At 43.2% G+C, this 16,001-nt stretch overlaps 2 protein-coding genes across 3 annotated transcripts in view; one reads left to right on the top strand and one right to left on the bottom strand.

Moving 5' to 3' along the window:
- The window catches only part of sema3c (sema domain, immunoglobulin domain (Ig), short basic domain, secreted, (semaphorin) 3C), a 40,839-nt gene extending 38,046 nt beyond the window's left edge, over nucleotides 1–2,793 (top strand). For both annotated transcript variants that reach the window (XM_056425249.1, XM_056425250.1), the window contains exon 19: nucleotides 980–2,793. In XM_056425249.1, coding sequence (XP_056281224.1) covers nucleotides 980–1,399 — 420 coding nt within the window. In that variant the 3' untranslated portion in view covers nucleotides 1,400–2,793. The remainder of the gene's footprint in view (nucleotides 1–979) is intronic.
- Nucleotides 2,794–3,697: 904 nt separating this feature from the next.
- cd36 (CD36 molecule (thrombospondin receptor)) lies at nucleotides 3,698–14,388 on the bottom strand. The gene is made up of 12 exons (XM_056425456.1): nucleotides 14,350–14,388; nucleotides 8,290–8,450; nucleotides 7,998–8,142; nucleotides 6,664–6,819; nucleotides 6,493–6,584; nucleotides 6,080–6,129; nucleotides 5,894–5,963; nucleotides 5,430–5,617; nucleotides 5,192–5,310; nucleotides 5,028–5,101; nucleotides 4,396–4,450; nucleotides 3,698–4,287 (listed from the first exon to the last, which is right to left on the bottom strand). The coding sequence occupies exons 1-12, from the start codon at nucleotides 14,386–14,388 to the stop codon at nucleotides 4,117–4,119; spliced, it is 1,320 nt and encodes a 439-aa protein (XP_056281431.1). The 3' UTR covers nucleotides 3,698–4,116.
- Between the last annotated feature and the right edge of the window lie 1,613 nt (nucleotides 14,389–16,001).

Here is a 16,001-nt window from a genome sequence, read left to right as displayed (position 1 = left end):
ATCCCTAGTGGTGGGCACAAATTCATGCAGACAACAATAAACAGAGTGCACAGAGCACAACAGACAAGAGACACACTACATCACATATGTCAAATATAAGGCCGCATCATTTTATTTGGCCCCTGACGGCTTGAAAGACACGTGATCACCTTTTCTTAAAGAAATTGAAGAATGATTTTCCATGCTTTTATTTTGAAGGTTTTAAATTAAATGGATTAACGTTGTAATATTAGAGACATTTTCTTACTTACAATATTTCTACACTCAAATAAACAATAATCAGATGCAAAGAGAGATTATTTTACAATATGTTCGAGTTTATAAAGTGTTTCCGGCCCTTTAACCCTCCTGTTACCTTAGGGTCAATTTGACCCCATTCAATGTTTAACCCTCCTGTTACCTTTATATTTACTGACATATTTTACCCTCGGGGTCAATTTGACCCCAGCAATTAAAACCTCCAGAAAATTATTTGAATTAATATTGTTTTCCAAGTTTAAGTGTGAGGTACTTTATGTTTGTTTGTTGACTACCTAAATAGCCCTTTAAATATATAAAAAAGTTGATATTTCTTATATGTTTGACACAGTGAAAAACAGCCTGGGCTCAAATTGACCCCAAAGAACACCGACATTAAACATTGAATGGGGTCAAATTGTCCCTAAGGTAACAGGAGGGTTAAGAGGGCGGCCATGATGCTCCGGCCCTTTAAGAGGGCGGCCATGATGCTGGTGTGGCCCACGGTAAAAATGAGTTTGACAACCCTGCACGACAAAGAACAAACAAAACCAGAAGATGCCCCATAAAACATCAGAAAGATGCTAAATCTAAATTTTAAAAAAAACTCAAATCAAACTGCTGCTAAACAAAAGAGCACAGTGTCATGGTGTCTTCAAAAGAAATGATTGTTTTCTAACTTAGCCCGTGTCCTCAATGGGGTTATTATGACATAACGTAATGTTGCCCCCCCCCCCTGCAGGTGAAGCTGAGCGACCGCGTGGTCTCCACGGAGCACGGCCTCCTCATCCGCTCGGTGCAGCTGTCCGACCAGGGCCTCTACTACTGCCTGACCACGGAGAACGGCTTCAAACGCACCGTCGCCAAGATCCGCGTGCGGGTGCTGAGCGAGGCCATGGTGAGCGTGCTGACGGACAAGCAGCAGTCTCCGTGGGCCTGGGCCAGCTCGCTGCACCCCAAGACCCTGTTGGCGGCCTTCAGTCCGGCCGAGAGTCTCGCCGTGCAGCAGTACTGCAAAGAGAGGAAGCAGCTGCAGGCCCTCCAGCAGCCGCAGCCGCAGCCGCAGCCGCCTGGGCCTCTCCGGGGGGACTTGGCCAAACTGAAGCCCCTGCTGGACCGGAGGAAGAGCCGCAACCGGCGCTATCACGTCCCGGAGGTCTGAGAACTTGACACGAGCAAACCTCCACGCTGTTTACCCCCCCCCCCCCCCCCCCTCCAGAACCCTTCCTTCTTTTCTTTTTTTCAAACTCTCATCTCATCTCAAAACTGTGCGAGCTGGGGAGTTGTTATTCGCCATAATCTCCCATTCGTGCGGCAGATGGCTGTGACATCCACCAACGCACCACCCACAGGCGCCCACGAGCAGCTCGTTAGCCGTCACACACACCGAGGTGGCCCGGTGCGCGAGCGGCAGTAATAAACTGTGCCCCCCCCCCCTTGCTTGTGATAATGCAGCTGTAGTCAATGATCTTATCATATTTTTTCGATATTAGAAAGGAAACTATAGACCGGGTGTTAACAAGCTCACGATGGATTTGTTCTTCACAACAACAAAAGAGGCGGTAATTGAAAAAGAGACAAGGGGGGAGAGACAGATGCATGCTTGAGAGCGAGCGCCGTCTCAAAGTATAATATTCGTTTTTTTTTTCGATTCTACGCACATTTCTCTATTTACCTTCAACTAACAAACGAGTGAGTGGAGCGGCTGCGTGGGCGAACATCAGGCAATACAGAGTAAACAAATAAATAAGGGGTTGCTCATGGGTTGACTGCCTCTCACGACGGCTCCGATCCCACGAAGCACAGATGGCGAGTGGTTCCAATAAAAAGCGGCGCATTACTTCGCCGTGTATTAGTTCAAAGGCCAAGCTTAACATCCTGTTTCCTAAACACAAATAGTAGTAAAATACAGAGTGGCGTGTCGAATTCTGCGGGAAATCTGTTGCAAACATCTGACAAAAATCAGCTGCACGTTGTGTTGCACTCCCCTTGTTTCTAGCACAGAAGCATGTTTCTAGAAATGCGTCAGTGATGACGAGGGATCTTAAATCTCGCCTGGATCACATGGCGGATTTGCATATTTTAGTTTTACGGCGTAGATCACATCTTACGGGAGATGCTGACGCGTGACAAAAAGCTGTCAACAGCAAAATAGGCCGTTTTAATTAATAAATAGTCATTATTTGACTTCTGTGAATTGATTTTTTTTTTTCAAAGACGTAGTTCATGTAGATAGAGATTAATCGTTGTGTACATAGTATATTTTCTTTTTCTTTCATCCTTTTAATTTAATGTCGTGCAGATGTTTGTGAGAGTGTGTACATAATGTCAACATGATGCACCAGCCTTATGACTGTATCTGCAAATTGCAGAGACACAGAGTATTATTTTCATTTTCACTTTCATTTCCCTTTCTCCGTTTTAATAAATCTGTGCGACCGGCGTCACATCAACTCCAAGTCGCTGTAACTTCAGTGTTATGAATCTTATGTATTTCTATTTATTAATGTCGTGATAGCCTGAATAAATCTGTTCTTTGATGAATCTCAAATTTTACGGAGAGATCATGCCTTTTATTGTCGAAACTTTTATTAGTCTTTTTAACTCGCCAATTTATCATCGAAATAGATTATCCTATATTCTGTGATCGTGATAGAATATTGATCATCCTACATCCTATTGTTTCTTCACACATTTACTGGCATGGTTTTATGAATAGATTGATACCTCTCATGCCTGCAATGTAAATATGACGGCGTGCTAACAGCTGGTTAGCTTAGCTTAGCACAAAACTGGAAACCGTTACACTGGTTCTGTATGCAGGAAACTCAATGCTCAGAAAGAGATTGTATATATAGATAATATTTATATATATATAATACATATATATATATATATTATATATATTCTGTGTGTATATATATATATAATATATTATATATATATAAGAGATGGTTTGCTCTGAAAGAGTGACTGAGCATATTTATTTAACCTAGAAAATGAATGGGTTCGATATTACACTGAAGTTCAAACAACAACTGTCTTAAATTTCAAAGAAATCTGTGCACTGAGGGAAGGGTTGTCAGTTTGAATCCCGATTCAAACCCTCTGGTATACGTGTGACATGTGAGATTTAGACCGAACAGCAGAATCAAAGTGGCCCGGGAGTCAGCGGGGGGGGGAGAACTAACCCTAAAACCAAACAGAGGCCTCCTGCTGGGCTGAAATACTGCTTCCTCACCATTAAAAGCCAAGTACCATTCAAAATCCCCGTAATAATCATCCCGCAGCCCACTTTATTACTCTTTTTGATTTGAAAAAAGGAAAGCGAGCGATTTTGCTGCAGCGTGCACAATGCAGAGGTTTTGTTTCCTCCTCTGCTGTAGTTCCACCAATTGACTACAGACTTGTTTTGGAACAATCCAATATTAGGAATAAGACACCCAATGAGAAAAACAACTCCCTTTCAGCTTTTATTCATTTCGAAGACACCGGTTCAGCAAAGAACACAAACATTTGCGCAAGATTAGATTTTTATGTACGTTTCTTTTCATAGGACGTCGAACCAACCCATCTCTCCTCTGTGCAGTTTACCAAGCGGACAGTTTAGAGGATTCTCCGTCCACAGATCCCTGATTGAGTTCATGTTACAGTGTTTTGCAATTGAAATAATATGCAGCGAAAGCTCTTGAGCTTTACTAAATCACAGTATTCCTCCCCCTGGCAGTCAAAGGGAGTAGGATTTTAAAAATAACACTGAAATTTCCTTCTCCCCCCCCCCAAAAAAGTGCAACCGTATATCAGAAGGTTCGATGCCCCGCAGCAGCTTGAATTGCACCGTGCTCTGAAGCTCACAGACGACGCCGCCGCATCGTCCATTCACAGGAGCATGTTTCGACACCCCGCTGCCACGCACAAGACGATGGAACACAGGGCGAGGATGGACACACCTGAGCCCAGCATGGCTCTCCAGACCACCTCCAACATCTGGATACGGGACAGCAGCTCCTCCTTAATCCTGTCCGCCGTTGGGTCGTCCAGCGAAGCCGTCTGGTACGGAGAAAGAAAAGAGAGTGAGTGATTGTAATGCATCTCGAAACCCATCAGACTACATGACTGCAGGGCTCCGCTTCTTTCTTTCTTTTTTTGTTATCTTACCTCGTTCATCCAAACAAGAGGGAATATGGTGTAATCCTTGACTTTCTTCAGCACCCTGCAGGGAAAGAGTTCATTGGTATTCAGGGCGGGAAGATGTGAACTTTCTGCCTTCATCTCAGATGTCAGAAGAAAGAAGAAGAGGAGCGAGAGAGAGAGAGAGAAATAGATGAAATGCAAACTTTCTTCAAGGGATAGTTTGACATTTTGAACAAATTACCGCTCTCTGGTATTCTTTTTTTTTTTACGGAGCGTCTGCTGTGGCGTCTCCCTTGAGTGAAACCCACACTTTTAAGACCTATGAAGCCATGGCTAACAGCACGTTAGCTTAGCAGTTAGCTTAGCAGTCCGTACAATGGCAACTTTTTTCGTATGAACTCTGAAAACTGTATATAGCGTGTTAATTAGCTTTACATGAACTGGTTGACATGTTTAGTCACCTGAACAGAGACAGGTTTGCAGTTTCCCCCTTGCTCTCAGGCTTTACGCTAAGCTACGCTAACTAGCTTGTGGCTGTAGCTCCGCATTTACCACACAGACATGAGCGGCGTCTCAATCTTCTCGTCCGAGAGCGTGAAGAGAATAGACGTATTCCCCACAAACCTTTCCTTTAAAAAAGGTGAAGCGGGACTCACGTGATGACATCTGATGGTCCATACATCATATTCACTTGAATCCTCTTGGCAAACCTCAAGGTGAAGCCGGTTGTCTAGAAGAAAAAATGCCAACAAAAATAAAAATAATCATCAGCATCAGAGTTTCTGCCACTAAAAAGTCCCAAGAGATCAAATGCCCTTACAGGTTCCACGTCCAGGAAGGTGTAATGGTCCTCTTTAATGGGATTGAGGCCCTTCACCCCATCTCGTAGGTACGGACTGCCATAGAGGAAGTGGGGCAGAGAGATAAAGATGGGTCTTCCTGTTCAGACAATTCAGAAATACCAAGCTGCTGAGCAGAACGACCAAAACAGGAGAAGAAGAAGGTTCTCACGCGGCGTCATGATGTTTGAGCTCCAACAAAACGAAATGCAAACTGACCATCTTGACAGGAGCTGATGTCCAGGACTCCGGCCAGACTGCAGTTCCTGGTGGTCTTTGGGTCTCTGCAGAAACATTGGTTTGCCGGGTTGACCGTAGGGGAGGCCAGGGTGTCTTCCTGGAGGGTGTAGCGATACACTTCGATCCCTTTCAGATCCAAGCTCTCCTCAAAACCCGCGGACACGGACCTGAAGACAGAAAAACAAGGAGATCAGATCAAAAGTCTCCCACACACTGAACACCATGGACACCAGTAATCCATTGTGCCACTTAAGTCAGCCTACAGTGGTTTTTGGTATTGGAAAGGTCTGACCTCTAGTGGTGACTGAGGGGAAAGACCAAACGGTTGCAAATTAAGATGTTTTAAATCTCCCATCAATGACACTCACTGCCCGACGTCATGCGAGCAAAGCTGTCAGACTGCATGATGGGGCATCCCACGAGAAAAAGAAACTCGCCCTCACCTGCAGATGTCTGGTGAGAAGAAAAAGAGCGGCTTCTTCTTGTCCACAAAGGGGGGGAAGGAAGTAGCATCTGAGAAAGCGAGGAGGGAAGGAATGAGGTCAGAGATGTTACTCGTCTGCATTGAGGGGCTGCAGGAGGTTATAAGTGTATATAGATGTGTTTATATATCTATATATGAGCCACACCTGTCCCGTTGATCATGTCACAGTACTTGTCGTCCCAGAAATGAAGACTCCTGTTGAACAAAATCAAATTGTACATTACATCACATGTCATTAATCAGACGCTTTTATGCAAAGTGACTTCGAATAAGTGAATTCAACCATGAGTACAAACTCAGAACAACAAGAATCAAGAAAGTAACATTTCTTCAAGAAAGTCAAACTACAAAAATAGCACAAGTAATATAATAGCATATACCTTAAGTAAAGTTTACAGTTCAAACAAAACAAAAATCACTTCCGAATCTGTACAATGCGATTCAAATGATTTTAATTAAACAGCCTAAAATAACTATTTTTATTAAATGTTCTTATAAACTCGTCAAAATGTAGCGCCTGATTGAAAAAGATCAAGACTCCAGATCTCCTCCGCTCACCTCTCTCCTCGCCACCTGTCAATCATTCCCACTTTGGCGATGTCGTCCTTTCCAGTGTAGATGTTGTAGATGCCGTCAAATGTACCGTTGTACTAGGGAATGGATTCAATATATTAATAACGAGTGTGTGTTACCGGGTAGATTCCATATGTGCTGCATGTGTTTACTCACAGGGTAAAATAGGCCCAGCTTCTCCTTCAACATGGGGTCCATGTAGCCCCAAAGCAATTCGTTGACTGTGCGGCGCTGGAACAGCGAGGAGTTGCTGGCCTTGATCAGATTCTCCAGCATGCGATGAAGCGCTTTGGGAACCAGTGTGTAAGCTGCCTGAAGGAAACAAAATCAAACATTTAATTTGAATTTAATGTTTATGCTTCCCATAAACGATCGCTTGATGGTATCAATAATAAAAGAAAAGGCGACTTTATGGCACCATCTTGATACACGAGCAAAACTGCTGTGCACACACAACTGTGCTGCGGCGGCCTCCGGAGATAAGCCCGACAGAACCCCCCCCCCCTATCTTTTATGACTGTGATACCGCATATTTACTGACAATAAGAGTTGAAATTGCTCGCGCTCTTCATCCAAGCCTTAATCAAGTTTGAACAAAGTCCCGTTTTTATAATTACAAAGCTCCAACGCAGCAGCGCCTTTGCACCGCATATATAAATATATAAAAGTATAATATTAAAAAAATATGAAGATTACATCAACGAAACACATGTACAAATCATTGAAGCAAACAATATAAACAATATCTTATATATAAAACATAGCAAGCATAATTAACAAAAAACTAAACTAAAAGTAAACAGAGTTAACCTATGTGGTTAGGGGCGATGTTTGGAACAAGGATTGACTTTAACCATCTTTTTTTTTGTTGCATTCTTGCTAATGATTGGACGACAGATTGCGGCATTTTTTTAACCTGTTTTTTTTCTTCTCTTAATTGTGGCCATTTTAGCCGCATTAGCTATCTGGAGCTAACTGGGGCTAAACATCTAGCTGCCTATTCATCTACATATATATGTTAAAGTGGGTTTCGCTGTGTGAATAAACCCTCCCATTGTTGTCCTTTAATATTTACCCATAAAGAAAGTAGATCTGTTGAAAATAATGTCTGTAGTCCTTAGAATTTAGCATAAAAAACAGTATTTTGACTCTCTTAAAGCGCCACGTCCCTATACAAACATTAACTTCCCCCCAGCCATAACATTTTAGTCGCACAGATTACCGGGACCGGAACAAGAAGCATGTATTATATTCCTATATTCGAATAAATGCTCCCTCATTTCTGCTTTTCGTGCAAAATTCTGGATAGTTTTCAGCCCTTTAGGCTGTAAAAATATGTAAATATGCAAAGGAGAAAAACCACGGGAAGCCACTCAACCTATCAGAGAGGGTCACAATCCAAAATAAGACGAGTGGGAGCAGAACCAGAATTAACAGCCGAGCGGAGTCAAGTGATGAATCACCGCAGCGCTGAGGCGACACTCACTTACAGCCACAGCCAGGTTGAGGGAGGTGACTTTGTCCTCCTCCGGTCCCACTGACATGGCCGGCTCAAAGATGGCGCCCGCGGGCAGCAGGAAGGAGACGGTGTCATTGAAGTTGAACGTGATGTTTTCCTTGGCGAGATATCTTGTCCTGAATGGCGGGAAGAGAGAGAGAGAGAGAGAGAGAGAGGCGGTCGTACTCAGATACTCAGTCGTGTTAGAGGAGAGGAGGTTGTCCTTTAAGACGTGACCTTTGGGGTCGGAAATGCTCTGCAAGAGGTCAACGCATCCATCTTACCTGTATGTGTACGGCCCTTTCTCCACCACCACCGGGTCCGATCCGTTCAGCAGAACCTCCTCTGCGTTTTGCACGTCGAAGAACCAGAACTGCCGGTACACCCCTGGCCCCGCGGCGACCCAGTTGTCGTACGCTGTCGTTCCGGACTCGATGACAGCTTCCTTTGAAAAAAAAAAAAAAACCCCGAAGACAAAGACAGGCTATTTTTAACGCTGCTCAGGGCGACCGGCAGCAGGCCGGCTGCACGCCACCGAGTCACGAGAACGGGGCGGACGCTCCGCCAGGTCAACAACAGACACCAAGAGAAGCAGAAGACATCAGATGCAAACTGCAAAAGAAATGAAATCTCTCTGAAGCTTCTTGTTAAAATCACAGACGCTGATGTTTTGATGGAGGAAACACACACTCTACACACACTACACACTCTACACACACACGACACACTCTACACACACACTACACACTCTACACACACACGACACACTCTACACACACACACTCTACACACACTCTACACACACACTCTACACACACACACCTCTACACACACACACACTCTACACACACACTCTACACACACACACTCTACACACACACACACACTATACACACACACACTCTACACACACACACACACACACTCTACACACACACACACTCTACACACACACACTCTACACACTCTACACACACACACTCTACACACACACTACACACTCTACACACTCTACACACACTACACACTCTACACACACTCTACACACTACACACACTCTACACACACTACACACACACACTCTACACACACTCTACACACTCTACACACTCTACACACACACACTCTACACACACACACTCTACACACTCTACACACACACTACACACTCTACACACACGACACACTCTACACACTACACACACTCTACACACACACACTCTACACACACACTCTACACACACACACTCTACACACACACGACACACTCTACACACACACATACACACTCTACACACACACGACACACTCTACACACACACACTCTACACACACTACACACACACACACTCTACACACACTCTACACACACACACACTCTACACACACACACTACACCTACACACACGCACACTCTACACACACACACTCTACACACACACTACACACACACTACACACTCTACACACACACACTACACACACACACACTCTACACACACACTACACACACACACACTCTACACACACGACACACTCTACACACACACTACACACTCTACACACACACACTACACACACACACACACTCTACACACTACACACTCTACACACTCTACACACACACTCTACACACACACTCTACACACACACACACTCTACACACACTCTACACACACACTCTACACACACACACACACTTCTACTCACACACACTTCACACTCTACACACACACTCTACACTCTGATTTCACACTCTACACACACACACACACAGCCCACACTCTACACACACACCATGCTGGTGCTGGTGCTGGTGCTGGTGCTGGTGGTGGTGCTGGTGTGCGCTTCCCTCCGCCACACTCTCTACGCCCGTCTGCCTGCCTTGCCTTGGCAGCCTGTTCTCCTTCTGCCTTCTGGGATGCGGGTGCTGGTGTGTGTGTGTGTGTGTGTGTGTGTGTGCAGCTCCTCTGTGCTCGAGACCCGGTGGAGGCGGCGGCAGCAGCGATGGCAGGAGTGGCACCGACACGCATCGGAGGAGCTGACGGAGCAGCCGAGGCCAGGTAGAGGTAAAGGTGCAGATGCCTCTGGCAGCCTTCCAGAAATAAACTTACGTAATGAGGTTGAAGGTTGCGTGTTCAGGTGAGAGCCATCTCACCGGGTATCAGGGACTATCTCACCCGGTGATAACGGCGGAGGCTCGGGGGGGAAAGGTTGCAGGAGGAGTTGTCTCAGGTCAAAGCAGAGCTGGTTGTTCTCCTGCAGAGACTCACTGAGGGGCTCCATCAGGGTGGGAGGAGAGCAGCTCGTGGTACCCAAAGACCTGGAGGATATTTTGTGTGCGTCTGTGTTCTCTCTCTCTCTCCCGCTGTGTTCTCTCATCCGTCCTTTCTCTCATCATCTCTCGTCTCCTCTCTGCTCCGAGACCACCAGAGACAGAAGAGGAGGAGCATATGAAGTATTGAGTGTTTCCTCATTGCGCCCAAGACGGTTACAGAAAGAAAGAAAGAAGCTCATCTGCATGGGTGCTTTCATAAGGGATGATAACATGAGATGCTGTTACAGTTTTTGTCCGTTGCTTGAACACTATAGACACATGCTTGAACCAAAGTAACATAACTTGAAGTTGTTGTTACTATACCTGAAACAAAGTGTAACCATACCTGAAACAAAAGCGCTGCTTTGCACTTTAGTTGCAATTCTGCAACACACTTGCTCCTAGACCAGACATGGGCAAACTACGGCCCGCGGGCCACATCCGGCCCGTTAGGCTTTTTAATCCGGCCCGCCGAACTTGTCCAAATCGCAACTTTGTTTACTTCCGGTGTGCGTTGGCGCGGAAAGTACTCGTCACACAAAACCCTTCACCATGATTTGTCAATCAGTTTGTCTGTCAACATTTTTCGAAAAAAACAACCAATCAGTAAATCACAAGGGACCCGCCCACCACAGGTAAAGCTCATTTAGAAACAGCCGCAGTGATTTTGGCGAGCAGCGCGGAGCCTGAAGGAGCTGCAGAGCCACGAGGAGGAACACGCAGCCAGAAGAGAGCCACTTGGACCGGGTAAGAGTCTTTACTAAACGTTACGTGTCACGGTGTCCGTCCCGGTGTCCGTAACTTGTGCGCGGTGCTGACTAGTCTTGTATTTTACAGAGAGGATTCACCAGCGCCTGCAGCGCAGCCTGCCCGGCCAGCAGAGAGGACTCTTGACATGATGTTATTATAGTGAAGCCATATTGTAAATAGTCTGTCAATAGTTGTTTTCTATTTCACAACATGTATATAATGTGGATTTATTTTTATGTACAATACATATTTCTTTAAAAAAAAAATGTAATGGTCATTTTTTATTTGCACACACCCCATGAAACTTTATCTGCAATATGAAGTCATTTCTCAGTCCCATCTTTATCATTTTGGTGAATGTGTGACAGACCACATCATTTTTACTAAAAAAATGTTAATACAAAATTTGGTTTTCCTCATTTATTTAATTCAATTCAGTTTATTTGTAATTACAAATTTGTCTCGGAGTGCTTTACAATCTGTACATATAGACATCCCTGACCTTTGACCTCACATCGGATCAGGAACAACTCCCAAATAACCCTTCAGGGGTAAAAAGGGAAGAACCCTTCAGGAGAGAACAGAGGAGGATCCCTCCAGGATGGACAGGTGCAATTACATGTATCTAGCATTGTATTCAGATATTTCACTGCTTTTGTGAACCTATGACCTTTGGTAAACCAATTTCAAACACCAAAACAGTTCGTCCACATGAGTAAAGGTGTGTTTTCAGAAGAGATATGAATAATTTTAAAAATCGAACTTCAATTGTCAGCTTTAGGGTCATATTTTCTCGAGTAAAGCGCTGTCAGTCTGTTTGTGACGGGTTCATACACATGCTGACCAGATGACGCCGCACATCGCCCTCAATTTAAAGACCCCTTTCTAGTTTCTGCTGCAGGCAGGATATTTAATACAGTCTATCTCTCAGGACAATCCGTCCATTATTTTGCGGGGTTTAAAACAATTAGAAATTATTGAGCTTGAGTATGTCATTGGGTAATAATTTGTTTTGAATGTTGAAAGTGATTCCATTGATCTCTTTCCAGTAAATGTTTTTACTTTAACTTTGCACCTTAAATTGAAATGTATAAAAAACAGACGCAATCTCCAGGTTTAATAAATTACATTGCGTGTCCAAATGCTCCTGGCCCGGCCCCTCTGTCACATTTTAGAACCGATTGTGGCCCGCAGGTCAAAAAGTTTGCCCACCCCTGTCCTAGACACTACACACTATTTCATACATAAGACACTTAGTTCAAAAATGAAATCTCAGGGTACCATTGGGAAAACACCTTTATTCAAAATACAACACACATTGGTTACAGTTTTTCTCAATTGATTACACACAAAAACTGGAACTTAGAACACAATGACCATAACCTGTAACTCATATGCCAACTCCCTAAACCAATTCTGCTAAACTATAAGCACAATTATCTGCTTTAGACACAGATTTCAATTGTTAACCACACTTTCTTCAAAACACTAAACACCATCCTCTCTACTTTGCACACTTCATCAATGCCAAAACCTCCTTGTGTCCAGACAGAACACACTGCTGTTCAATTGGCAAAACTTCCATTTCCACGGCTGTTGTGCAATTTGGAATCAAGCAATATAAGGGCCACAGGTGACCTCCTGATTTGAAGAAGAATGGATGAAAACATGGAAGGTAGAGGAGACCAGAGAGGCAGAGGAGTATTTTGTTTGTCCTTTTTTATTTACACTTTTCTTTCTTTTTTTGTTCACTGTAGTGGTCTATTTTCTATTGTTTGTTCTGTGAAAAAATTAGAAAAAAGAAAGAAACATTTTTGTTGTATATTTGTGTGTTTTATATTTTGAGTTAAAACATTATACATTTACAATATTTTACAACAGGAGAAAGCGTACAGTACCACTGGACATGAAAAGGCATAATGCTCCTGATAAGGCCTTCATACTGGTGTTTTCCCATTTCATCGTAGTGTTTTCCATTGAGCACATCAGTGTTCAATCGATGCTTAGAATGTCTACTCATATAAATGGGCTGTGTTTGTCATTTGAAAACAAAATACCCTTTTGAGGTGACATAACACTGTTTTGAAAGCAAAGTTGCATTTTGCAGGAGATATAAAGGGTTTTGCATTTTGTGTGAGTGGTTTTGGGATTTGTGTTTAGAGTTTTGAGAAAACGAGGCATGCTTTCAAAAAATGTGTTTAAGCAATCGAGAAAAACTGTAATTGAAAAGACATAGACACACACCTGAAAACACTCACTTACAAAACTGAACACCAATCAGCCAGCGACAAAACATTTTGTTAGAGAGAATCTTGGACATGGATGGAGCTGCCCAGCCGCATGAATGTATTTACATTGACGAGGCTGGATTCAACCTGAGCAAAAACAGACAACGGGGACGTAATATAATTGGCTAAAAAAACTGTAATCTCAATTGATCGTAATGACTCAACTGGGAACTCGCCATGTGACTTATCGAGGATGAGTTCTGGGCTCCGTTCTGTTCTCTGCGTCATCGCCGCCTCATGCAAAGTGGCTCTTTCCATGCATGGCAACATTTGCTAAGTGAATTCATGTTTTATAGTCCATCAAGAGGAGTGTTTATTTGAGTGTAGATTATTTTATAGATTCCCTTGCTGGCTCGGATGTTGTTTTGTCCGCGTTAATCACGTCGCTGTTTGTATTTATATGCGATTTCCTGTCAATAAAGATTTTGAAAAAGTATAATTGAGTATAGTTATGTCGATGAGGGCTTGCTCCAAAAGTTCCTTCATTCTCGTGATCTTTAAAGTCGTCCATGTTTGTTTCCAAACCATCGAGTCCTTCAATAACTCCATCGTCCTATACTGGAAAAAACCCTCTGAGGCCGAGTTCCTCCCAACTGGAAACATTAAATAAGTTTATATTTGCTTGTTTATTTGTTCTCTGCAAGTATGTGTTATTGTTATAATTCACATTATTAATATTATTACATCATCAGGGGGTATTTGTGACCGTGCTTGTCTGTGGGTTTGATCATCAATGTTTTCAGCCCACGTGTCCGGTTCTGCAGCACCGTGAAGTTGCGTATTGCCACCACCAGGGGGCAGCACCAGCACTCCCTCACACTCACTGCAGGAGGAGAACAGCAGGCCTGTCCATGTGCTGGGTCCCACTTAGTCTTCTTCTTCTTCTTCTTCTTCTTCTTCTTCTTCTTCTTCTTCTTCTTCTTCTCTCTGCCAGAGGCACGTCTCTGCCTATTGAAACAAACTTCCTTGTCACAACAGTTTCTCTCTCACCTGACTGACTTGTTGATCCTTCAGGTCCAACCTCAACATGTGGATTAAATCTTTCTTTGTGAGACTTAACCGAGATTAAACCTTCGGCTTCTCTGCCAGCTGCTGAAATGTTTTTTATTGAAGACATGTAACGATTAAAGATACTTGTGAGTTACACCATGTGACACTGTCTGGTCTTTTTAACCACCATTCTTTAGAAACTAAATCCACTTTTTCCAATTCCTGGGGCTTAACTTTAGAGTTTAACCATGTGTATTGTCATTGTTAGTCTGCGTTTCAATATATTTCATGTCTTACATCATTTTAAATTATTTTTTTAATGTTTTGGCAAATTAAACCATTTCCTGTGTCTGCTCCGATACGGGTAAAATGTGTGTTCAACAAACCCGTTTCTTAATTTCTATTCATAAGTTATTGAATAAATAAAGAGTAGCTGTCAGGCACGTAACCATTGAGATATTAACGCCATGCACACATAGCCTCGCAGAAAATTAAATATAGAGTGTTCAGACGAAAGTGGAATGTAAAAACTCCAATTATAAGCCACGGTACAAACATAAGCATTCATATTTCATAAAGAACATTGTTCTTTTCAGGGAACATGAATGCACGACATGTCTTCTCATGTTGGGTAATGTGACATAACCTTTTGTGCCTCCGGGGTACAACCTCTGGCTCTCGTTATCTCAAACCTGGAGTGAGGCCCGGCTGACACCTGCAGGCCGGTTTACAGTGGAAAGGTTAAGGACACACATTTGCATGTCCTCCCGGAAAAAAAAGGCACGTATAAAATGAAAATGTGACGTTGTTCGGTGACACCAGGAGGATTTTATTCAATGTTCAGAGAGACTGTTGACTTTGAAGACTCACAGCTGACTCTGTCCGACATGCTAAATTATTTAAACCACAAACAATGGTCATGGACTGCTGAGCGGGTTGGGATGAGACCAACGCTGTCACTGTTAGAGGTTTGGTTCCCATGGGAACAACACACTAGAAATGTAGGTTACGCAGTATAGCATACGGGGAAACTCGATCAGAGAAGTTATGAAATATGTGTATAGTACTGGGATTAAATGGAATTTATTATGATATATATGAATTTTAGGTTAACTCACGAATTGATACTCAAGGGAAAAAGTTATGATCTTTATTGACAATGCAATGGGGACAATTGGAGGCCCTATGTGAGATTAAAAACTCACAAAATAGGCCAGCAATTGTGTAAAATGAGTCATACTAGGCTAATGGAGGAATAATACAAATGTATTATTATATATTATGTCTGGGCATATTGTTAGTGCATCTTAGTGGCCTGCTTGAGGAGCAACAGGACTACTGAGTTTACCCTCATCCAATTGAAAAGGTGTGTTGAAAATAATACAGCAATAAGGAAACGTGGTAAATGTGTATTAAACTGCCACACGTAAAGTTATTAGTGTGCAGGGTTGAAACGCGTCCCGTTGTCGAGAAGTTTCCGGTTTAGGGGTCGACTTCCAAAATAATGGTCAATTTATCTTTGAGTGGAACTATAATGTACGCTTACATTTAGTAATACACTCGTGCAAGCCTGCAGGTGTGGTCAAACATGTTTTATTGATTATAAAATACCCGGCTGTACAAGTCAGTTATACTTTAGATGTGGTACTTTA

The sequence above is a fragment of the Pseudoliparis swirei genome, chromosome 10 (genome assembly GCF_029220125.1).
Source record: "Pseudoliparis swirei isolate HS2019 ecotype Mariana Trench chromosome 10, NWPU_hadal_v1, whole genome shotgun sequence".
Classification (NCBI taxonomy): domain Eukaryota; kingdom Metazoa; phylum Chordata; class Actinopteri; order Perciformes; family Liparidae; genus Pseudoliparis; species Pseudoliparis swirei.
This window is presented reverse-complemented; position numbering and strand designations above follow the sequence as displayed.